The 24,069-nt window shown below is 41.5% G+C and overlaps 1 protein-coding gene across 2 annotated transcripts; it reads right to left on the reverse strand.

The window, feature by feature from the left end:
* Positions 1-1,757: 1,757 nt before the first annotated feature.
* Positions 1,758-23,942, reverse strand: LOC110987422 (kinase suppressor of Ras 1-like). Of its 2 annotated transcripts, none has more exons than XM_022250146.2 (12): positions 23,241-23,942; positions 13,382-13,468; positions 12,673-12,749; positions 11,250-11,987; positions 7,922-7,991; positions 6,853-6,960; positions 6,055-6,216; positions 5,492-5,713; positions 5,128-5,262; positions 4,759-4,894; positions 4,501-4,581; positions 1,758-3,637 (listed from the first exon to the last, which is right to left on the reverse strand). In XM_022250146.2, exons 1-12 carry the CDS (start codon positions 23,327-23,329, stop codon positions 3,566-3,568), a joined length of 1,977 nt encoding a protein of 658 aa, XP_022105838.2. In that variant the 5' UTR covers positions 23,330-23,942; the 3' UTR covers positions 1,758-3,565. The 2 variants fall into 2 exon arrangements, with proteins under 2 accessions (XP_022105838.2, XP_022105837.2); XM_022250145.2 differs by lacking the exon at positions 23,241-23,942 and adding an exon at positions 14,090-14,298.
* Between the last annotated feature and the right edge of the window lie 127 nt (positions 23,943-24,069).

Consider the following 24,069-nt stretch of genomic DNA (forward strand, 5'->3'; position numbering starts at 1 on the left):
GTACTGAATCCACTACAGCCAGAAGCCAGGAAAATGGCTCTTCACTCGCCGCGTCCAGGTGGCCCCCAAAAGTAATCTATCAGCCAGCGTCTGTGACGCTCAGTAGCATGACGGACGGTGGTTTTGTTCATACAGTGAGCCACATTACTACCAGAACGACACTGAAATTTGCCGGCCATTCTTTTCGAGCAACTGCACAGCCAAATTCGGACCTCACTTTTGTGGAACCATATCCAAACTCCACAACATTGCCCCAAAGTCAAACTCAACGAAGCAAGAGCTGAGGGGACTTATGCCTAGGTCAGGTCGGCAGCAATAAGCCATTTGCGAGTTGAATTTGAATAAAATCCGGTACGATCAGCTATTTGATTGTAAACGTTACGATTTGAATTCCCCAGACACTGTTGCTATTTTTCCCGATTTGCTTCGTACGTGTGATAGCATTTATAGCTCCACGGTTCGGGGCAAGCTTTTGTGTAGCGACCACCATCTCTGGAATGGTCTGGTTCCTAGACTTTGTGCCCTTCTTCTCCATATTGTTGCAAGGCGTCTCTCATGTAATTAAGTAAAAGCTTGTCCCGAATCACGAGATACAGCAACAGTAGTTTAGTATAGAGAATTCAAATGTCTATGTTCACGTGAATTTAGGAACTCAGTGTACCAGATTTTATTCAAATTTAACTCGCAAAAAGCTTGTGGCAATGCATATGGACGTGAACGACCGGAAGTATACTTCCAGATGACATGATCGATGACGATTTTGATCCAATATGCAGTAAACTGTCAGTTCTAGGTTTTAAACTGAACAGAAGTGACCATTTCTGTATTTGGCCGGTCACTTTTTCAGAAATTCAAATCGGTAAATGAATTAAAAACCGTTACTTTACCTTCGGTTTCCCTGCCGCTTTTCTTCTACAAGCACGTGGAGTCGTATGAAACGTCATAGTTCACCGCTCCTTAGCACGCCCTCTGTCGAGTAATTAAGCTACGCGCATGCACAGCACGGGAGTAGGAGTCTATGGACCAATCACTAGCACTAAGCGGGTATCTGCTGAAATGCTAACCATCCATGCAGGCGTCATGGGTATTTCTATTTCGACATTTCTACCATCGGGGAGATTAAGTCTTTACTCGTGATAAAGGCTGCATCCGAATCTGTTGTCTAGAGCTAGGTCTAGGTCTTCCCTCCATTGGAAGTGTGCGGAGACGCTTAGACAATAGACCTAGCCGTAGCTCTGGAAGGCCGTTTCGGACACGGCCAAAATAATGCTATATGAGCCTCTACCTGGACCAAGAGATGGCGCAATTTTCTTAGCAACGGAGTCTCCTTTCTCGGAACTGAACTTCGCTGGTTCACGAATGACTTTTAAATGCCTACATTGCATACAGTTGCATCGCTATCAAAAATTGAACACTCCCGATCAAAATGGCTCTTTTCGACAGATGAAGGGGTGCTTCTGCGCGCATGCTCGAGGTGGATATCCAGATGGGTTGCAATTTCAAATGAAGCATTGAGAAGAACGAGTTTGTAAAAGCAGTTGTTGCAGCCGGCGTTAAAAATTAGCAGACTCAAATTTCCTGACCACAGTAACTGTTTTGAAAGAGGGCTCTGAGTGTCTGTGACCTGATATCGGACGGAGCGAAACTGAGGTTTGAAGAGCGGCAAAAGCATTCTTCCGCGCCGCGTATAATTTTACTATAGTTCTAATGACGTTTTCACCACAAGGACAAAATGTGATCTGTCGGGAGACAGCCAGTGAAGATATGAAACAAATTTTAGAAACTGTGTTTATTTCTGAAATGACTTTGTCTTTTCCTCTAAATGACCGGTCTCACATCTAAGACATTTTATTCAAATAATACAAAAGCATAATCCTATGTCCAAATTGGAATGATACGCAGTTGAGAAATTTTGTAAAACGTAGATTTTTATTTGTACCCAATATTAATATCAGGCGTTAGTCTCTCCATTTTTCATCAAGGGATTGATGATATGTAAAGTGTTAGTTTCACTTGTCTCATGAACACGTCCATTTTCAATTCAACTGATTTACCACCAAAACTTCTAAAGATCCAATTTCCAAAGTTTTACATCCATTTCTCAAATTCCATTATCGTGCAGGCATATAGCGAAAGGCACCCAAACCAAAAGACTAAGAAAATGAAATATCAGATTAAATAATTGCACATTGTAGCTATTGAAATCAAAAATGCGTTCAATATATATATATACATCACACGAGAAAAAATTACATAGATACACGTAGTTTGGAAATACAAGATTGCACATACTTCACCTCAATACACTATCCTTGCTATCAGCCACTGTAATCACAATGGCATAATACTCTCGTTAACAACACGGTTTTCATATTACATTTTTTTATAACTTGTTTCTTCTCTTCCTTTTCGATTCATTCACTCGTTGGTGCATGTTTAGGAATTTACTGTATCGATTGAATTGCATACTTGGACAAGTTTTCTTTTCACTGCAAACCAAACCAATATAAATCCCACAACAAAAATGGCGTCATATATTTCATACATTGCCTCTGAACCCATATCATCAATCTAAACGTTCAACTTTCTGCAACTGTCGTCGACCAAGTCACATTAATAAAAGATCGGTCCTGTGCAGCGGAGGGTTAAGCATTTTGTAGGGGAAAGGTACAAACGGAAAAAGTTCCAGCTTAGGTGTTGGAATCAAGTGACGTATAGCCTTTTATGTGATGACACGGGCTTTCTTTCACAAGCTTCAGCAAAGCCACGCTTTCTTTAGTCAATTTAGAAGATTATTTTTGTGGACCCTATATAGGTTTTCAAGCATTACAGCACATAGCAGTATTCTCCCTTTCCCCCAACCAAGGCATTTTATGCAAGTTTTCGATAGAAACTGTTGAATTCATTTTCATCTTGCAACAAAAATGTTCAAATATAAAGCCGGACCAACGACCAGCGAATACACAATTCCTAAGTAACCACGCATCAGCTGCAGTCGGAATAGTTGAATAATTTCAACAAACTTAAGTTACATGTATGTGTTTTTGTACAATGGCAGTGACGCAAAAATTAACTAAAGGGGACTTAACAGCTATCCTCAGTGGACGGCCTGAAAAATGAAACTACTGTCACTTTAGTAACCGTAACTGTTAAGGTCTACGTATGGGAAAACGGAGTTTGAAAATATACTTTAAGGGCATGTTTGAGGCAAAACTCTCCTCTGTAAATTGGACTTACGTGGATTGACTATTATAAACGGAGGAGATAGACAGCCAATAGATTTTTACTTAGCTTAAACAAGGTGAGCCAGCACCAGTTTGTTGCATTGTTTGTTGCCATGGTTACCGGAATGTCAAAAAGACAAATTGCCCCCTCCCAATTTCTCCACTGGTCGAACCAAGGGCGTGTCAAGTTGTCAGTTACATCATCAACCGCAAGCTCCCGGCATCGCCATGGCGACCAGTTTGGGGCGCCCTCAATAGCCCAGCTGTTCACACCTTTGGTCACGATCACATCGAGGTCCGTGCATTGTTTCGTCCTTTTTTTGTGGGTTGGTTCGATGACTCTACCAAGGTCGTCCTACGCGATTGAGCAGGTCTGGTTCGGACAGACTGTGCTTCATGTTAACCAAGGCCGCCTAAGAGCGTGGGAAAAGACGACACGAAATAAATCAACACAACATCAAAATAAAAACCCCACACAATAGGCAGAAACAACCAAAAAAAAGTCTGATCGATAGACAACAATTAAAAAGAGATTTTCACCTTAATGACTGGTTCTTTGTTGCGTTTGATAAATACATTGTTCAAAATGAGGTCGTGACCTTTTTCTGCCCCATTCCTACAATCTGCTCAATAGCTTCCACGACAAAACTTTTGCAATCATAAATTTCTTTTCTCCTTTTTGTATCCTTACTTTTAGTATGAGCAAACCAGTTGAACTGAAAAACTTAATGGGGCACATAAGCCGCACGTCATTTCTGAAGGCACCCTTTAAAGATTTCAGCTTTCGGAAAACTCTAAAATGCCCTGAAAATTAAATCTCCAAGAATGCACCTCCTACTTAATAAAAATACGAGCCAAAATGGACACTACAGTCCCATGTTGTGTGTGTGAATTTCAGGGAATGGTATGGATTGGCTATGGCAAAGACCTGATCACGGTGTTCTTACTGGTCGAAGGTTAGGCCCCTATGCGTTTGTGCCCACTTGTGGAGGCGAGTGGGATTAAAAGTGTGTAATACATGTACATACATTTACTCATAAATGACAGAATTTGCCTTTCATGATGTATGCATATTATTCTTACTGAATCATAATGAAGCATTTGAATTATTTATTTAACAAACAGATGGTCAATTATGAAGTCTTCGACAAATATAGTTCTAGATAATTTCTTGAATTTCTTTCAATTTCTTGAATTATACGCCTATATAAGTTTGCTAACTTCTAACTGCGGGTCAATTGAGATTTGGCTTCATCTTTTACTATTTAGTACTTACATTCTGGTTGAGTTCTTCCACAATTTCTTGGAAGGTTGGACGTAGGGTAGGTTCATGGGACCAGCAGTCCTCAACTAAACTCTGGAGCAAAAGTTAAACAAAAATTGTAACAATTTCAGAACTGTTTTGTCACTTGTGGGATTGGATTTCCTGTAAACATATGTACATAACAATACAAAGAATCAAAGAAGGCATTAAGAACTCTCCAACATCAGTAATCAGTGTCACACATCCGTTGTAATTATTTTTGGCTCTTACTTTTACAGAGGGGACACACTTGACTCCAGCAAGTGATGCTCTTTTCCCATTGCAAACACGATATATGACACTGTCTGTACACGCAAATGTGCTTGCAAATGGCCACTGGGAGGTCAACAGCTCATACAGCACGGTACTGTACAAAACGAAGGGAAAAAAAGAAACTCAGTTGTAGACAAATTACTAAAAACAATTATTCGAGGATGATTATTTGCTCACCCAAACATTCTCACTTGCCAACAACTCAAACACCAACCAGTTCTTTACCTTTCTCCAAGAACAGCATTTGTTTATCAAGTCACCAAAGTCCGATTTGATTTTCGACTCCTTATTTTAACGTTTTCAAGTGTAATTTATGATTATACTTACCCAAAGGCATACACATCGGACTCGATGGTGTGTGGTTCTGCCTCAATGACATATGGTGGTTGAACCCGCATGGTCCGTAGGATTTCAGGCGCAATATAGGTCAGGTGACCCTGGGGAACAGTTGCATAGTCCTCCCTGATTGGATGCAAGTACAAAATCGTTATGAAAAATATAACGGAACAGTTACTGTACGTTAGCATTAAAAAAAAACCTGTTTGGTTTTTTTGTATTATGCAATTTTGTTTCAACTATTTACAATATTCAATTTTCAATATCTAAATGACAAGACTGCACAGAGAATCTTCAAAATCAAGTTCAACAAATGCAGTTCAGGGGTTATGACGCAGCATGACCTTTGTCTCACCTGTCACACATGCCATCGGTGGTATCGTAGCCAGTCAGACACAGCTTGACCTTTGACTCTAGGAAGATGGCCTTAGTATTGAGGTCACCCACCACAATGCCCCGGGCATGCAAGTACCCCATGCCCTGGGCTATCTGCCGGGCGATGTGAATCCGCGAGTGCATCGGTGACTTACTCTGCTTGATGTGAAGGTGTTGGAAGAGGGAGGGGCCTTTCTGTACACTGTGGGTGGGAACAAACCGACCACAAAAATTAATGTGACCATTAACTAATATCCATCTTGTAAACACAAGACTCTAATTATCTGCTTCATGGCTAAAACATTGTTAGGTAATGGAACGTTTTAAAAATAGTTCTTGGTATCAGTTCCCAACAGAGCATTTATGGATTGTGAACAGAGAAGACGTTCAGGAACTAAACATGTAATATTTAGCTTCTAAAGAATGAAAGCATGGTAGTGTCTAATTGCTAAATATGAGTTTTAAAATGTATTTGTAATAGTTAAGAGAATGTTATCTACTGGGGCCTAAAGGGGAGCGGTGACGTTTTTAAGCTTTACTGACCAGGTGACAATGGCTAGGTTTGGCGGGTCGATGCACGCTCCCATGAAGAGCGCGATGTTCTCGTGTCGGATCATGCTCAAGACGGAGACTTCTTCCAGGAAGGCATCTACGTCCTCCACGTGGCGCCTTGTGTGAATCAACACCTCGCCGTGCCAATTGCCTCTGAAAAAGGGGGATAAAAAGGAAAGATGGTATATGTGAGTTGGGTAATTTGTCTTGTTCTCGTGTCTGTAGGGACGCGATATAACGATGAGTGTTATGCAAGAAAGGAAATTATCATGTGGAAAAAACATAAGGGCAAGGAAGATGCGCGGGTCTGATGCCTTGCCATAAATGGGGGCACGTCCACCTCCTGCTCAAGCCCTGTGCCCCTCGTGTACCCCTGGTCCGAAATTAGTCAGGGACAGAATCTGATGACAGTCCGCCTTGGTTAGCGTTTATCTCTGACCTTCCCACACTGATTGGCCCTCTCCATAAAATGAGGCCCCTAAGCCCTTGCACAATATCCCCAAATTACCGTGGTGCAACGGTTCTATGGGACCGGTATCTGTATCCCATTCCGAGGCAATGACTCGAGATTTCTGACTTTTCCAGGGAAACTTTTTTTCCGAATAGAGATTTCTGGAAAAAATTGCTTAGTTACTCTCCATGGTTTTACAATCCCAAATTCCTCGTCTTGGACCGCAGCCGAATCACCAGCCCCAAGATATAAAATTTCGGAGGTGTTTTTTTTACTCGTGTTGAGCTCGTGGTTAGTGCTGCATCTTGTTTATTTGAAGATTTTTATTAGTAAAATACCTGTAAGTTGATCCATTGCGGCCAGCTCGTAGACACATGCCGTACTTCAAATCACTGTTGGGAATCCACCATTCTTTGACGGCTTCTCGGATGTCATGGTCAACAACACTACACGAACCAAGCAAACAAGTCAACAGAAACATTTAGAACCGACTCCTAAATCATCTTCGTCTTGTAACAATATCAGAATGAAAAACTCCAAAATTGAGATTTGAACTTATTTTTCTTACGCAATGACAACTGCTGTTTTCATTATTTTTCGGTGCAAAGGTCACCCTTTATCTTAACTACGCTTGTCTTCATCTTCCGTGCACTCTCTCGTATATTTTCCCGAAAAGTGATTGAAAATAAAACACTATCTGTCAGAAAGAAGAATTTATTAACTGTAGTGCGTTGGTCACATAACAAGCACGTGACGACCAAAATAATGGGACATTAATAGTTCTAATATTCGTCAAGTCCAAACATCAATAGTGGGAAATGATCTGTAAGGAAGGCCTATTAATGAAGAAATTCAACTATTCTGATACGAAAACCCAGAGAGTCCTTGTAAAGAGTACAGATTTCTTTTATTCAATGTTTCATCATCATAACCGACATGTCCAAAATGCTGCAGATGTCATCTCTAGGGACATCTTCAGTTCTTCATGACTGTCAAAAGGTGCTGGCCTTTCTCTCTCTCTCATCAGATAAGGGACTTTACCAATGCCAAATCAAGAGTTAACGAGCAAAACCTGCAATTATTTTTGTGCTTGGAAAACTTACCGTGACCTTATTTGATAATTGGTTCTGGAAATAAAGTTGGAAACAGCTTTTTGACTGTAGCCGACAATAATTGATAGTCCGAGATAACAGAGAATAAAATTGCTCAAGTAAACAAACAAGAAAACGCAAACGTCCTGATTTATAAAGTGCGCTGGTTTCCTTTCCCCTGTGAATCTAATGTCTCCTTTTCTCGAAGATTTTCTGAGGTGAGATAAGTCACTCACAGGTCGTCCATTCAAATAAATTTGAATATTTCAAAACTCGCCCTAAAACATTGAAATAAACGATTGATGTGTTAACCTACCCAACATGTTTAGACGCTGCGAGGGAGTCGCACATTCGATGTGCATCATCTAGTGACTCAGGTGAGGCACCTGGCGTGAGAAAAGAACAAATTGAAATGACACTAAGACGTTATTTAAGTTTTAACCTTCACTGCAGCCAACGGCAAAACAGCGGCGTTTATCATGAACAAATATACACATCAAATGCTTAATAATTTAGTAATTCATTTTACTAGGTCAACCCTCCGACTGCTGCAGTGCAGTCTGAATAACACTTTTTGTTATCAAGAGTGGCATTTCAAAATCCATGTCTTTGAATTTTTTTAATGTCAACCCCCCCAACACACACACAATTGTTTGTTTGATGTCTGCACACCAATTGTGAGAACGTTCCATGAGTTGCCATACGCCATATATTGATCCAACCCAGCTTCTAGGCCGACACCTGACGTCACGACCAACTAAAAATAACCCAAGCCCGTCAGTCTCACAATATGCAGGCGTCGGTGCATGGAAAACGATGCAGTAATGTCGTCATTCTATATCAAATAGATCAGACTAGTAATAGATCTTCAAAAATTCTGATAAAACTGATTGAATCGGAAACAACGAAATGGCAGAAGTGAATAGAAAACGCCTTGAAATTTATCGATGTTGGTACATAGTTACGTAGTACCGTTACCAGGCCTATATAAAGGGGGATATCATCACAAATTCTAGACGACTTTTAAATTTTAACAAAGTCAATGTAGGCTACTCGCTTCAATCGTAGATCGCAGTGGTTATAGAATAACATGTCAGGTTAACAGAGACGAATCTAGCTCTCAGGAAAGGGGGGGGGTGATGGTCGTACTGAAGGGTTGCCCTGCTAATCCAGCGGATATCGATGTCATTGTTTAACTACTGTATAGATAGATAGCGCAATCCTCATCCGGGATTTTTTTGGTAGTCCTACTCATTTTCCCTCATTTCACTGGTAGTTCCATTTATTCCGCGGCTGAACGGGGAGGGGGTGCAACCCCAACCCCCCTCTCTAGGTCCGCCTCTGGTTAATATAACAGCTGCAAACTAACGGTTCTCAGTCGTTGAGCACACGTCATTTATGACGCAACTTGCTTATATGCCAACTGGTCTGTGCGCAAGTCTACGGAGGCGTACAACGAACTAGTAGCCCGTCAAGAAGTAAATATAGAATTGTTCATGATAGTTCTTGCCTGAATACAAGGCCAGAGGCCAATAAAGGTGTGGGTCAAGGGAGGCCCTAGAATCATATCTTCGGGTGCAGGGCCGAACTTTGTTTGGAGTGGGAAACAAAAAATTCCAATATTTGTCATAACCTTTTTTGAGGGTGAGGCTATATTTTGGGCAATTTCATCCCTTTGGGAAGTAAGGGGAATGAAATAGACCCCCCACACACACACCCACGCACACCCCCACGCACACCAAAAAATCACCTCTCTCTTATTATTTGCAACTCCTTTTCAAGGGGTGCAAGGCTTCCTGTTAGCGCCCTGCAGGGGATCCACTCTTGGTGTGGGCCACTACAAAAGCAAGAGAGAAGGCACGATTCGAAAGTGTAATATGAGTGATTTTGAAACGGGTGGCTCGCCAGTTCGTCAATAGCAACAAACTATTGAAGCAAGAAGCCAAAGCCAACTGCTGCTTCTGAAACGCCCCATGGTTCTACTAAGGCAAATTCATCCGGGTGTGACTGCCTTTTGTTGGAAAGAGATATCAAGGGATCCCAAAACAGCTAGAACTTGGGCTCAAGCTGTGATCAGAGCATCGATCGTTACTATATGTGTCGGTTTACCGACAGGTCAGTATCATATGAGTCACTACTACGGTCATTGCCTCGAGTGCTGGCCGTCCATTCAGCTTGACTCATGGAACACGAACTGACTGCTCCCTTCAAACTCTCCGGCTAATGGAATGGAATTTCAAGTGTTGGGGGCCAGTTCGTGTGTAACGGATGAATAAGGCCACAAAGTCATCTTGAATCACGTCTATATTTAAAACCACAGTAATAACTATAAGGTTTCAGTTACCAGAGTTATTTCTCATTACCAGTAACTAGTGAATGACAGACCGAGGTAATCTTGTTTTAATTCAGTCGGTCGTAAATTGCCATACAGTGTACATGTACATATACAACGTACTCAAAAGAAAACGATTGAAATAATCATTCCATTATGATTGTCATAGGTCTTTACTGAAATAGTTAGAGGTTAATCACGAAAATGCATTTGTAATTGCTCCAAATATAGATATCTTGTCTGAATATACACACTACGTGAATAGCTTATCATGCAAGATCCTATTTTGAGCTCACAAAGAACCATTGCAGCAAACTCCGATTTTCCAGCTGGTGAACTTTATCTGTAAACAAAAATGGCACCTAATTGAGCGAAAGCAAACCAATGGTTTACTACGTTTGTGTTATCCCTGGTGAGTTCAATGTCTATTTGAGATGTTGTTGATTGGAGAAAGGTTGCATATGAACAAACTGTGCAGAGCTGTTAATAATTATCTTGTGTTTGAAGATGCACGAGGGAGACGCGTATATCGCCACTATGATATTCTGCGGTGCTGAATGTCGACATGCGTAGGTTTATTATGGTTTACAGAATGTTCTTTATTTATGCAACAGGGTAACATTTTAAGAGGCAGAGAAAACACATCTTTATGAAAAATAATCTTCCAGTTTATTGCAAAGTGTAACCACAATGGAATCTTTACTTCTTGGGTACAAGTGAACGTACTTCAGAGGCTCAGTTCGCGCATGGCAAGTGTACGATAGTCGCTGTACTCTGTCAATCAATCAGAGAGAAGCCCGTCAACTACGTTTATCAATGCTATCAATGATGCGGCTTTTTTGGAGGTGCAACACAAAGAGGCGTGGCCTAAACAGCACCATTGAAGAAGACGCGGCGCGTTCTGACTCGGATCAGTGACCACGTACTGTTCTCATCCATTGTCCGAAAGCAACACTGAGAACCGTACTCAATAGGCTATCTCTAATGGTTTGAGAACACGCCCAAAGGCTCTCATAAACTAAAGGAACCAAGCAATCTTTCAACCCCCTGACTAAAACACTTTCGAATAAACAAACATACAGAAAAGTTGTTGAAAAGTCCGTTCGGTTGTGTTTATCGATGTTTAATGGGAAAAATATGCAAGACATCCACGAAACTGTTTACTTTATAACTTACAGTGAGAGTTTTTGTTCTGTATTGCAAAAAAGTAAAGGAACAATATTGAAAAAACCACGGTCAGTATTTTCGACAAACTAGTCCTTGTTATTATGATAATCAGTTCCTAAATAAAAGAAGTGGACAAAAGTATTACCTGCTTTGATGTTACTATGACCGTGTGGGGGCCAGGTGGCGATTAAGGATTTTCCCATGTCTGTATCTCTCTTCCTCGTTACAGTGGCATCCACAGTCTTCGATCGCTCCCCGCGGCTCCATTTACGATGCCTCTCCGTCCTACTCAGCTCGACGGTAGTCTGCCCATACCCTGAGCTACACAGACACGCACTGTCCTCCTCCTGCGCCTGGAAAACTTCCGAGCTGCACTCCGAGTTGGAGGAATAGTAACCGCAGGACATGGAGGAAACATTCGACCATGTCCCTTCTTGCACCCACTGGGTCTTGATGAGGGGTCGTTTGGGGGTTGAGATCACGGGGTCGCCATGGTAATCAGTCTTACTTGGGTCAGAGAGATCTTCTAGCTGCTGGCGGGCCGTCCCACAGTCTTGCTTCATGTCAGGTTTTCCAGGAAAATCTTGGTACGGTGGTAGCAATGAGTATCGAGTTCTGACCCCGATGGTGTATTTGGGGCTGTCGGGGGGCGAGGCCTGTAGTCTCTTGCACGCGTCGCAATCACTGGCGCGGCGGATGTCGGTAGCGTCCAATCCACAGCTGGTGGGGCACTGGCACTGCTTGAGAAGAGACAAGCCTTCTCGGTGACGACTCGGTGTGAATGATGGTGTGAATATCAACCGCTCGTATGGTGGCTCCGCCTGGCGGGCAAGTTGTACCGCACGGTTCTTGGGACGGGACTGCTGACGAGGTTTCGAAGAAGCTACGAGATAATAAATCAATTGGGTTACCATGGTAACGCAAATACAATGAATAGAGGAAAAAGCACGGTCTTTTTAGAAATTCCTTTTAAACTGAATGGTAAATATATTTTTGGTATTTCGTCCCTCAAAATTAAGAGACAATGATGGATTACCGGCAGAGTAACACAACAGACTAAGTATTTGACAGGATACAAGGGCAAAGCATGTTGTTGCTATAGAAAAGAGCGGAATATTGAAATGAAGATTGTAGTCTATTATCATGAGGAACAAAGTGACAAAAATCCTGATGAAAATGTCAACACTGTATCCAAGGTAACAGGTTAAATGGACAAGAGAAATCTTTATTTTGAGTCCCGAAAATATTTGTTATTTGCAAAAAGCAGACATCACACAATTTCCCTGGTTCGCCTTTTTAAGTCCGCCTCACCTACATTCCTCAACAACCCCCTGAAATTTCAACAAGATTCACTGTATGCATGAATGGTAATCTTTTTTGTGTCTGTTTGAGACAGTTTGTATGAGACTGTACCCCGGATTTAACCACGAATTGAGCTGCCTACGTGTACTGAAAAAAAAACATGTCAAGAAGGAAACTTAAACCAGGAAACGTTGAGCTGCATGGTTCCATTGGCTCTCTCTCTATCTCTCTCTCTAATGTTCACTGGAAATTTAGCACTCGCTTACCTCGAAATTTATGACCCGGTAAGTTGAGCACACAACGAGGTGAGGCATTCTGGGCGCACTTTCGGTGGCATTTGAACCTGGAAGGAAGGAGGACGATTTCAAAGAATTCATACCATATTTGTGAAGAGAGAAACGCGATACTGATGGGGGACGTGCGCCGGACGCGACAATGACGCCGCACAGCCGTGTTTTGCCAAGTCTCGCGAGAGCCGCTGCGCAGAATGCAAATGAAGGATTGCTATTATTATGTGGAAAGGGGGTTTCTGGGTTGCCGATGTAGAGGCATGGCAATTGAACATGCATTGGTCGGCAAAGAATGGCGATTACTCAGTAAGCCTTCCAATTTGATCATGTTAAAGTAAATTACTTGAAGATTTCACACTCCTTGACCTGTCTGGAACTCTCTTAAAGTTCCAGACAGCACTGTCGAAACCCAACAGCGTACATTGCACATGCGTAGTTCTGTGTGCATCAAACCTCTGAGAAAAAACTCATGAATGAAACACAGCGATAATTGGGCTCTATCTTCTTACTTCCCACAAAACCAACCTATTACCAGGATTTCCAAAGACCTCGAAGAAAATTTCCTAACGTGGACTGTACAAAGGGTGTAACAGAAGATGTCTATCCCAGCGTGTTCAGACAAACAGTCACTGAGGGAAACGTCTGAAGAAAGGGGAATGCAATGCAATCTTTTCCTGGTCCTTACCTACAATCTTTACATCGCAGGGCAAAGAGAAACATAGACTTGTTGCAGTAGTCACATCTCTTGTTCGTTACTATCTTTCGGGAGTAACTGCAACAGAGTACAATAAACATGGTCAAGTATGCAGGGGCGATGTCTATATTGGACGTGGCGAAAGACACACTCCACTTATTGGCTGAAACGCTATACTTGGGGAAATATTAGACAGTTGAAGAAATTATAATCAGTTATCGAGTGGGTTGACCACCCACCTGAATATGGAAAAGGGCCACCCTCAATTTCCTAGATAACTTATAAGGATAATCTGGAGTTGAAAATTAACAACGGATAATTAATTATCAAATTCATCATAAGATCAAATTATCACAAGTGACATAAATCATAGCAAGAACAACTCTCCCTATCCTGTCAAAGGTGCCACGCATATAGGCTAATTATAGTAAACAGTAAACAAGCTCGAAAACGTCCCAATGGAAACCAACTTCATGCATAGCACATATGGTATTATATAGCCATATGCCCGCAACTGACCACCATACATACAGCTCACGTAAGTCAATGGGCGTAGTATTTCATATGGTCACTCGAAGTGCTGTGGTCAAGCAGACAATGCTATGGGTTGCCGATTTCGCCGGCCGGCACATGGCTAGCTCACACCGAACTAGACATATTTTCCCCTACAATAGGTTGCAGTTATGGTCGCATATTTACCAATGTTTAGCTCGCACGATGATATTCTTAGTATTCCTTGTAAGTATATCCATGATGGTCGTTATATCGGTGATTTGAAGAGTTAATCTGTCTTCGGGTAACATCCTTGAGAGGGTGAAGAATGCGATGTTGACGGACCGTCGGGACTCAGTCAACTACACACACTACGTCCAACCGTGAACCACTCCAGACAATAACAACTCCACACCGAGCACGCGCACCATGTCCCAGCACGCGAGTGGGTGGAGCCACCTACTCACTCAACCGGCCAATCATCCTGCTGCGTCACGCAGCTGTCTGCTGATCCACCAATCCCACGTTGGCTTGTTGCTAATCACGTGGGTTCGTGTGCCGGCGTTTCGTTTCTTATTGATAAACGAAGCAGCCAGTGCAGCAGGGGGTGCACCACAACTACGCGTACCCCCCTCTTTTTTGGACCCTGGCCATATTTTGACGAGAACAAAGCAGAACATGGGACGGGAGCAAGTACTTTTTCTCTGCAATTTACGAAGAGCATAACCAAGCTATGGGGACCAAAATATCCTCTAAAAAGGCCTACACTGTTTTTCGTTATGGGTGTATAAATGAAAAGACAGCCAGGTTACTCCGTGCACGTGCGGTACATTTCCTGTTGTCAATTCATAGTTTCATTTCGGGGTGAAACACCGAGTGAGTCCCAGTCAAACCTGTACGTATAGCAACAGCAAAACAAGTGTTGAATTCCATGCGTGGGCGTCTGGGAATTTCTCGGAATGTTCACCCACCTTGGCTTTTCAAGTTTCACGACCTAACTTCTCAGAATTAATATTGAACAGAGCGATATACATGTACATGCTACCCTGCGATTATACTTGTTCCCAAATGTACTCGCCCGTGTCCCGTAAAAATACCACGTCGTGGGTGAGATCGATCCATAAAAATTTGAGGGTCAGAAAAGGGGAATGAAACTAGACAGACATCAAGTCAGTACGGTCGGTCAAAGTCTAGGCAGATGTTGCAGTCATTGCGTGGGCAGCTAATGAACGACTGTTCAGCCGCAAACTGACTTCGAATTTCACAAATAGGTCTGACAAGTGGAATAAAATCGTACGTGCCGTTTGGGCGATGCTAGTCTGCGCGGGGGGGGGCACCGCGGCCGGGCTGTGTTTGCTATTTTGCATTTGTGTAAAAGCGTTGGGGCTGACATTTGATATCAAAACCGAGAAGATGGGAGCCGGACGTGTAAACAACCGAAGGCAAAGAAAATGGTTATGCGTCGGCTCCTTCGATGAATGAAATGCCAGCATGCAATCCCCTCTGGAACAAGTATTCTTGACTTTTGTTCCGAGAAACCATCTTTGGAAATGAGCCAAATATTAACTCTTTCTTAATGAACAATTTTAGACTTACATGCATTTTGAGACCCCCAATAAAACTCCACAGAATCTTTCAAATCTTTAGCTTATCACTGTTGTCTTGAGCGATGGACGGTTAAAGTATTAGGACCAAAATAGACTTGTAGGAATACAGATATTATTCTTGGGTAGCATGTAAAAGAAGTTCATTCTTCGTAACAAACATCTTTGGGTTCACAACTTGAATGCGGACATATTTACTCCGCAATATCAAACCATGCAGGATGTCGACATTCGCATATCTAGAATGGTGAACGAGCAGCAGCAGCTGGTCAAATAGCGACCAAATTCATGTCAACACTTCCCGAAATGTCATCGCGCAATGTTCCTCAATAACGAATGGTGCGGGGACAGAACATTACATTACGCGTTCTCTTGCACACCCAGAGTCGGGTTAGGCCTACGCAGAGTGAACATCAGTTGTATGTGAAGCTTTGTTAAGCTCCCACCCCTGGAAAAGGCACACTTTAAATCCGGGTTCATGTAAGTGCTTGAGCCCACTTTTTGCTACCCCACACAGAGTTGTTTGATTATCCCGTTTATGAATGGCAAACCTATGACGTTGTCCATTCCCAAAGCCTCGTCAATATCTCTACAATAGACGGCTCCGAAAGTATGCCATAATGGACTTCAACAATGATTTGGCACGCGACAAGGCGCGTGCCACCTGTCCGATAAAGCAGCCCGGTGATTGGCTGGAATATGTTCTCGCTACAAATAGCGACCTTTGATTGGCTCAAGTCGCGATAGTGTATCTAGGTACCAGGTGAAAAAGGGACAACAATGAAATCTTTCGTCTGCTCTGTGCCTGGAGAATAGATACAGTAGCAAGAGGAGAATCTTTCAGACACAAAAAGAGGAATTTCTAAAGACCTGTTGTCATAGAGATATTGATTGGCTTAGTCGGTTGCCCCTTCGTTCTCTTCTGTTGAACGTCTGTAGCTTTCCCTATCATCAGATATTATACTTGGCTGAAACTAAGATAGATACTGACATATTGCCAAGCGATCATTTTACACTGGGAATTGAAATGTGGTTTCTTATTTCCAGGAAACGGCCCGGGTGTGCAGAATGTACAGTGGACCCATATGGTCGGCCATATTGAAATTGAAAGTGAGGTTAACTCTTCATGTTAAATTTGAAAGAACCAGTGGAAGAATAAAATGAAACTTCCCGCCAATAAAAATAATCCCACATTTGTGATACAGCACACTGTAATGTTTTGCTTCAGATTTAGAAAAAAAATAAAGGGAGGCTTGGAACCAAAATGAATTCTAAAATATAGTCTGGCACCATTTCATCCAACAGAGTTAACAATTTATAAAAGAGATTTCGATGAAAGAGAAGAAAGTGGCTTCCTTGGGAATGAGTTTCATTTCGGTTTCATGTGAAAAACCGGTGCAGCTACAAAGGTACAAACTTGCACTCTGTCCCTTGATGTGAAGTGAGCATTTACCTCTCGTTCCGTGATTAGCTGCTTATCCGTTTTCACTTTTTGTCTCAACTTTATTATCAGTCCGCACATTGTTGCAGCACCTCAGTTTTCTCGGTTATTTCCCTGTCGGTCTCTTCCACCCTATGACCGACAAGGGAATGCAAAAAGAGTGTTTATGGGAAATGTTAATAGTGGTAAGTGTCGAAACTTGTGTTACCCTGTACATGTATAGGCTTAGGTACCGACGAGGCAAAACCTGACTCGCTGAGTATCACCCCACGCATGGCAATGTAGGCGGTTCACTATTCTCGTGAATGAGACGGTATTTCCCTTTTGCTTTTCTTCTCGATGAATGTGAAAAACTAGTCAACGATGACATGTTGATGTTGACATAATCACCATGTCTGTTTAAATTACTCTCGCCTTTATGTAATTATTCTCTTGCCTCCCGTCTCTAAGTACACGTTGTTATTACTGCTGTAGTTGTGTTTTTAATATCAACATATATAACACATATTTCATTTCAGAAACCACTCTTCCTGAAATTGTGTTCTTTGTGCAAATTGTCAGAATTCGTGGTACATTCAAAATAATGCTGATCCGGTGCGTGTATATATCGTCCGGTGCCCAGCATCAGTACGTTGACAGTCGATGGGGAGCCAGGTAACTATACCTATCAATACAGCTGACAGCCGAGACCGTGTCAAGACGCCTCCCTCGAGTTCACCAAAGTTCATACGCATAACTCACACGCTAAAAATGGGAAGAAGCTGGAGGAAACGAGCAATCGTTTGCATTGTGCTTGCTTCATTAAACCGACTTAACCCCAATTTACTCATGATTTTGTAAGATTGGCCTCTTGGTTGATGATGATAGACGATAATGATGTAGGCGTTGTTTGCTGATAACAAAGAGCACAGGAGAGATGCATTTATGCAACTTACTGAAACCTTTTTTTTTTCAAATGAATCTGTCATGAAAACAAAGTCAAACCCTTTCAAGTAGTCGAGTTCATTAAACTGATAATCATTAACATATAAAATCTGCATACGTGCATTTTTATGATGGTCATGCGCGGTGGACACGTAAAGGCCTCCCTGTGGGCCCAAAGTGAAGGTGCATGTTGTCGGATGTATATACATTGCATAACAAAACAATACACACAAGCGCTTCGAGAAATGGCTGTTAATTTCCTTAGAAATGACTGTGTCCAACTGCAAAACTCAGCTGACTGCATCTGGATCAAACTATGACGGGTGTGATGCAAAATCATTCATCATTTTCTAGTTGAAATGCACATCAAGGAACAAAACCATGAAAACAGAGGAAAATTTCAGGAACGAAACTATAACGAGAGGGGGAATCGTCATTAAAGAACCTCCAACAGAAGCTTCCAGTTAAGTTCTATTTCTGTTCATCCCCCATATCTTGCAAAGTTCCTTGACATTTTTAAAATTAATTTCACGCCTCGCGTCGGCTGCGTGTCGTTGGTAGCATCGGTTCTCGAGTTCCCTTAAGGCTTAAGGGCAAGGACTCAGCATTTCGTCTAAACTATTCCCACGACTTCTCTTTCGATCGTGTCGTGTGACCTTCCCTCGTCTGTGGCATTTAACAACGCTGGCCTTGTCCGGACAGAGGCGTGGGTCATCTCTCTTGGCCTACAGGCCTCACGTAGCAACGGGATGTCCGACACAATGGACAGTACACGCCGTCCATCTCACTCCTATTCCTTTGTTCTCCGTGCCATGTTTTCTTTGTCACCAACCAGCTGTTCTTCAGAAGGACGGCGCAGTGAGGGTCGGCTGTTGCTTGGCAACAAGGTTCACTGCCTTCAACAAATCTTGCGGTTTTTTTTTCTCTCTCTCTTTCTAATGACATGACTGGATGTCCCGGTTTGGTTTAACCCTCGAGATGTGTGCACAAGAAATGAGGGTAGAATTAATTCACGAAAAAGCGTGGAAATTATGCACCGAAAGAGCTCGCTTGCCTGTACATTTTCCATGTTACAGCCAGTGGCGAAATGCATCGCATCAGACAAAACTAAGATCTGTCTTGGTACAGAGCGTGCATAGGCTGGATCAGTTAGGGAAAAAACTGCATTTTGGCGTTTCATAGGCCCCTGTACAAAACAAACTGGGACCGTCCTCTCCAAGATGCATTTTAAATGTGCAAAATAATGTACAATGCATTTTTTAAATCAGGCATTTTATAATTTTTTTACTCGAATGTCGTTTTAAAGCAGATCTATAAGATCAATGTTGTTTTTTCCAGAATATCCAAAATGCTTTCTACAAACCAGACAGAAAATATTTTCATGTTATACTAATATATGAACTATCAAATATAGAACTAAACTATAATTACATGAGCTATCGATACTTATAATCAGTTTTAAGTATGTTGCACATCTCAATTTTAACGTTAATTTGCAAACAATTTTCTTCAATTAATTGAAATCATAGCCTTTGGCAATTTTCAGTGGTTCCCAATAATTATAATGGTTGATATAACATAACCGACGTGAACGGGAAGGCCGCGACACACACGTCGAACATTTACGCTGCATACATTGTGCGCGTGTGTTGGAACAGCATTATGCACGCCGTTATCCAGGGTCGCTCATTAACAATGCAAATTACCTCACCACCAAAAAAAAAAAAACCGGGTGGACCGATCACCAAGGATTTTTTTCTTGTTTTAAACAGGGGATCGAAAAAAAAACCTCTGGTTATTCTTTCAATAAAAGAATTGTTATGTACAATAAATCGCTTTATTGAGCATCTCTTCGACAAACTGTTGTTTGTTTTTCAGTTTGCTTTTAATAAGCCATTCGATGTTTGGTACAAACTTCAATCTCGCTCACATCATATTTATCCAAAAGCATATGTTCCAGCTATGTCAAAATACTGTGGTTGCTTGTATAAATATTCAACTAAGACAGACACACCAAAAGCGAAGCTGCTTGTCTGCTGACGTTTATTTTCATGTACACACAGCTATCAGTTTAGTGAGAATTGGCCTTAATCGATGGTTGTTACCTTGTCGTTTTCAATGAAATAGTGAGAGGGTTTTGACATTTTGTTCAAAGTACTTGAACATTGGGATTTACAGAAATACAGATATTTTCCCTTCTAGAGCCATCCTCGAAAATACACGATCTGGTCTCATTATGCGGGGGTAGAATCCATTATTCAATTTCTTTGCCCATCATACAGAAATGATTGCCGATCTCAGGAAATCCAATTACGACGGGGATACACATGGCCAAAAAGACTGGCAGGCTGGATGTCGGTCAAGTACCCAGAATTATCATGTAATTAGTCTATTGGATTACTTATAATTCACGCGGTCACATACTGTCGAGGGCACGTCCCTTAGTTGCACAGATGCCTTTTACGATTTCGACTGACCAAGAACTCACAAGAAAAAAAGGAGGTTTTAAACTAGATGGCTATTTTGCAAAGCATGCTTGTATGATACTGTTTTAAGCCAGGTGTCCTTAAAGTAAGAAAACCAAGACTCCGCTGAATGTTACTCACGTAAATTCAGACTGGACGTTTTAGAAAATAAAAATGTAGGCGATAGGAGCCTTAAAAAACGTAACAGGGCAGCTCGCAAAGTGTTGAAAGGAAATAAAAGTTGAAAATGCCCGGGAAAAAAAGGATAGCATCAGGATAAATCACCACTAAAATGTATCACGAACAACAATTTTGTGCAAGAGAATGTGTGAATAATTATGGCAATGCCGTACTACAAAATTATCGCCTATTTCCTGTTTTTTAACTAATGCAAAATGATTATAATTTTCGAAGAACAGGTAGCTATATACGAAGGCTACGGATGACGACGACAATGTAGGTGGGAGCAGGACTTTCAAACAACTCCGCCAGTGCAATTTCCTGAAACACTTTTCATGAGATTGACACTAATCCTCGGCAAGGATCGCAGCATAATACCAATTTCCTCCAAAGTAATTTTTGCTGTCCCCTCAGAGGGGAAAAAAACACAAGGAGAAATTTCAATAAGGGAAAGTGCTCTGGTGACGTCACTACCACGTCTTCCGCCATCTTAATGTGATTCGTCTGGCTGCGGCGGCGAGAGAAACACGAGCCAGGAAAGTAACCTAGTGCGAGATGTGCGGTTGGAACAAGAACAGAACTCATTGGTCTGTTCTCCGCAATGTACGACGCTAAAACTTGTTGCCTCAATTAATTACACGGAAGTAAGTGGTAGTTAAGCGAGACTTCAAGATGAATTAACCATTCAACAATCAAGATATACGGTCCCCGCTAAACAGGTTGATAAATAACTCCGCAACACGGGAAGAAATGTTTCAATGAGGTGCCTAAATACAGTCACGTGACTGTAAAAAAGTCTCCATTAAGTGTCCGTCATTAAGAGCATCGGTACTATGTCGATTGTGCTGCTTTCAGCACAAAATTCACTTTACAGGAAAAAAAGGCTGTCAAACCTGATGTAGTGTGTCGTTAATATTATACATCAAGTGAATATGTTCTGGATGAGCATTTTATTTTTGCACAATGGTTATGCATAAGGCAATCCAGAGCTGGCTTCGGGTAGATTTCATGGCTCACTGTTCAAAGGGTAATTACACTAACTCGGGCCGATACATGATACCTAACAGAAAATCGCACATACTGGTCGGGATCTCAATTTCCCAACACGTATGGAAAACAACTACACAAAAAACAGGCCAGTATACAACGATAGCTTATATGATGTGATCAGAATAATTTCTCTACCATCGATAATGTGTGATGTTGGTCAAAGTGCAGTTTTTGATAGGGGCCCAAGTTGGCTGTTTAATTTGAGAAAACCAGACTTGGCAGAGACAATTTTGACATCAACCGTGACAAAAACCTTCAAGTATAATCTGCTACCAGATGTTTGGTTTTACATTACAAATAAAAATTTTTTTAATGCATTTATTGTTTTGTTTACCGTGTGTCTAGCCGCTCAATATTGTCTCGACGGCATATCTATTTAATGTTAGTCTTATAAACTACTTATTTTGTAAGTTCTATGACCACGTTTTAGTTCAAATTGTTCTTCAGGATTGCGATCTCAGACAAGAAACGGTATACCAAGTTGTCAGTTGCCATCCGTTTTCCCCCAAATTAAATTTGTCTCGCCAAACTTAATTTCGAGTGAAAGCATGCAGTAGAGTATCTGGATACACATTAGTATGGTTTCAACAGCAGGCAGTCAGTCCAGTAGAAAAGATTTATGATTTTTTGGAAAATTAAACGCATTCTTGTACAGAAAAGTTTTTTGACTTAATTTTAACCGGTACCAACATTAAACTTTAAAATTAACATAAAAATCATCTTTTTCCAAATTTTAGGTCGAGATCTCGATTGAAATTTTCAACTCAGAATGATAATTTCAATGCAACAAACGCGTATGATATCACCAATCCTGTTCTTGAGTCCAACATTCTGCCAACCTGCAATAAAGCACGCGACATTACACAATGACTGCATGTGTTCATAATTTTGAATGCAAAACCATTTGGGGAAATGTATTCACAAACCACTCAAATCAAACAGAAGCGTGGGATTGAATGCGCGGTACCGGTACATCACGTTAACATTTCCTTCAATCTAGTCCCCCCCCCATTAATTTCGAAGTTGGGAAATTTCTGGTGTGATTTTTTTTTAACGGAAATATCGATTTCTTGTTTATAATAATCATTGATTTTTGTTGTGCTGCTGACCGATAAGGCGTAATAGCTGTAACCAACACGTGAAAGTACGATGCTTCTTGTTGGTTACTTTTATTCAGTTGAGGAGCAAACTATCAAAAGTTTTACGATTCAAAAATACATCAAACTACACACTGGAATTAATAAACTACCTCCACACGGACAGAGTTCAAAGATCTGTTCACATTCTCTTGTTAATTTCAATTAGCCGATTCATGCAACTCTTCTCGAGATTTATTTATAAACTGATTATAATATAAAATAATTAAATATTAGTGCAAATTCTTTCCACCTGCGCTGTACTTCTATGATATTTAAAGACATTTATTAAAATAAAGATGTATTGGTAAACTGCTATTTTAGGCAATCTAATTTCCCTTTAAATGAAATATCCACTCCAAAGTCGATTAATACCGTGTCGTTTACGATTTCATTGGCGCTCAAATTTTCACCGATTTCAATGAAAAGCGCACTGTGAACGAGTGATTTCACGGGAAGACACAACTTGTCTTTACTGCCCTGATATCCCTAAACGGCGCCATTTACTGCCACTCTTGGCCGAAACCTCCATTCACAAAACTGAAATTAATAAATTACCTGTGCCGTATCCTGAGCAGAGTCGTGTAATCCAGTCCATTCGAGGTAGTCTCGCTTTCCCATGCAGCCCCTACCCCCGTGACATCCATCCTGACTGTGTGACAGATACCCTGACAGTTAGAGTGAGGCACACCGGGGCAATGCGCTCCGCGATCCGTCCATAGCTTGCCAGTAAGCTTTTTGAAAGATTTCTCTTGTTTGGACGTAGCGATACAAAATAAACAAAGAGTAAGGACCTCCAGGAGGCTTAAGACAAAAAGCTCAGTGAGACGGTGAATGGGGTTGATGCTGGAGGAAGGCGCAATGAACCACCATCATTAACATCGCCGCACTCACCCACACTGCTATCGACGTGATCGTATACACGCATGGTACCGCTATGCATAAGGTCAAGCCGACCTCAATACACCGCAAGGTAACTGTGGCACCGCTATCTTCTACACGTACGCTTGTTCTATGCTATAAAATTAGCGATCATGCTATTAAATCGATGACGGTGGAATTTGATAACGCTAAACAGGCCCATTTCGAATGACATTCTGAAATGACAATTTTTTTTTCTCGACATTTATCAGCTAATTAGGTACTTTTTCTCTTCCATGTCACAAAGTCTACAATTGATATCAGAAGAAAAGAATGACATATTCAAAAACAAACAAACAAACAAAATGACACATAAAACCATACAACACACACATAGACAAATGCACAAAGAAACGAGATTTGAAGGGAAGCAGAAAACAGTCACGGGGTGGTTGGCTCTTGCTTAAAAATGGTCTAAAATATTCATGAAGTCCGTCGCCAAATCATCTCATGCTTGGCTAGCCAT

Source organism: Acanthaster planci, linkage group LG05 (assembly GCF_054643075.1).
Source record: "Acanthaster planci isolate LZ-2023a linkage group LG05, COTS_SCS, whole genome shotgun sequence".
Taxonomy (NCBI): Eukaryota; Metazoa; Echinodermata; class Asteroidea; order Valvatida; family Acanthasteridae; genus Acanthaster; species Acanthaster planci.

What these genes read in the sequence shown, in the direction of transcription:
- LOC110987422 (XM_022250145.2), bottom strand. Translation starts at nt 14,193, where the DNA reads ATGTTACCCGAAGACAGATTAACTCTTCAAATCACCGATATAACGACC. An exon ending in ATCGTGCGAGCTAAACATTG is followed by an intron (nt 13,469 to 14,089) that starts GTAAATATGCGA and finishes ACTCTGTTGCAG; the next exon opens with TTACTCCCGAAAGATAGTAA. An exon ending in TGGAAGAACTCAACCAGAAT is followed by an intron (nt 3,638 to 4,500) that starts GTAAGTACTAAA and finishes CCACGCTCTTAG; the next exon opens with GCGGCCTTGGTTAACATGAA.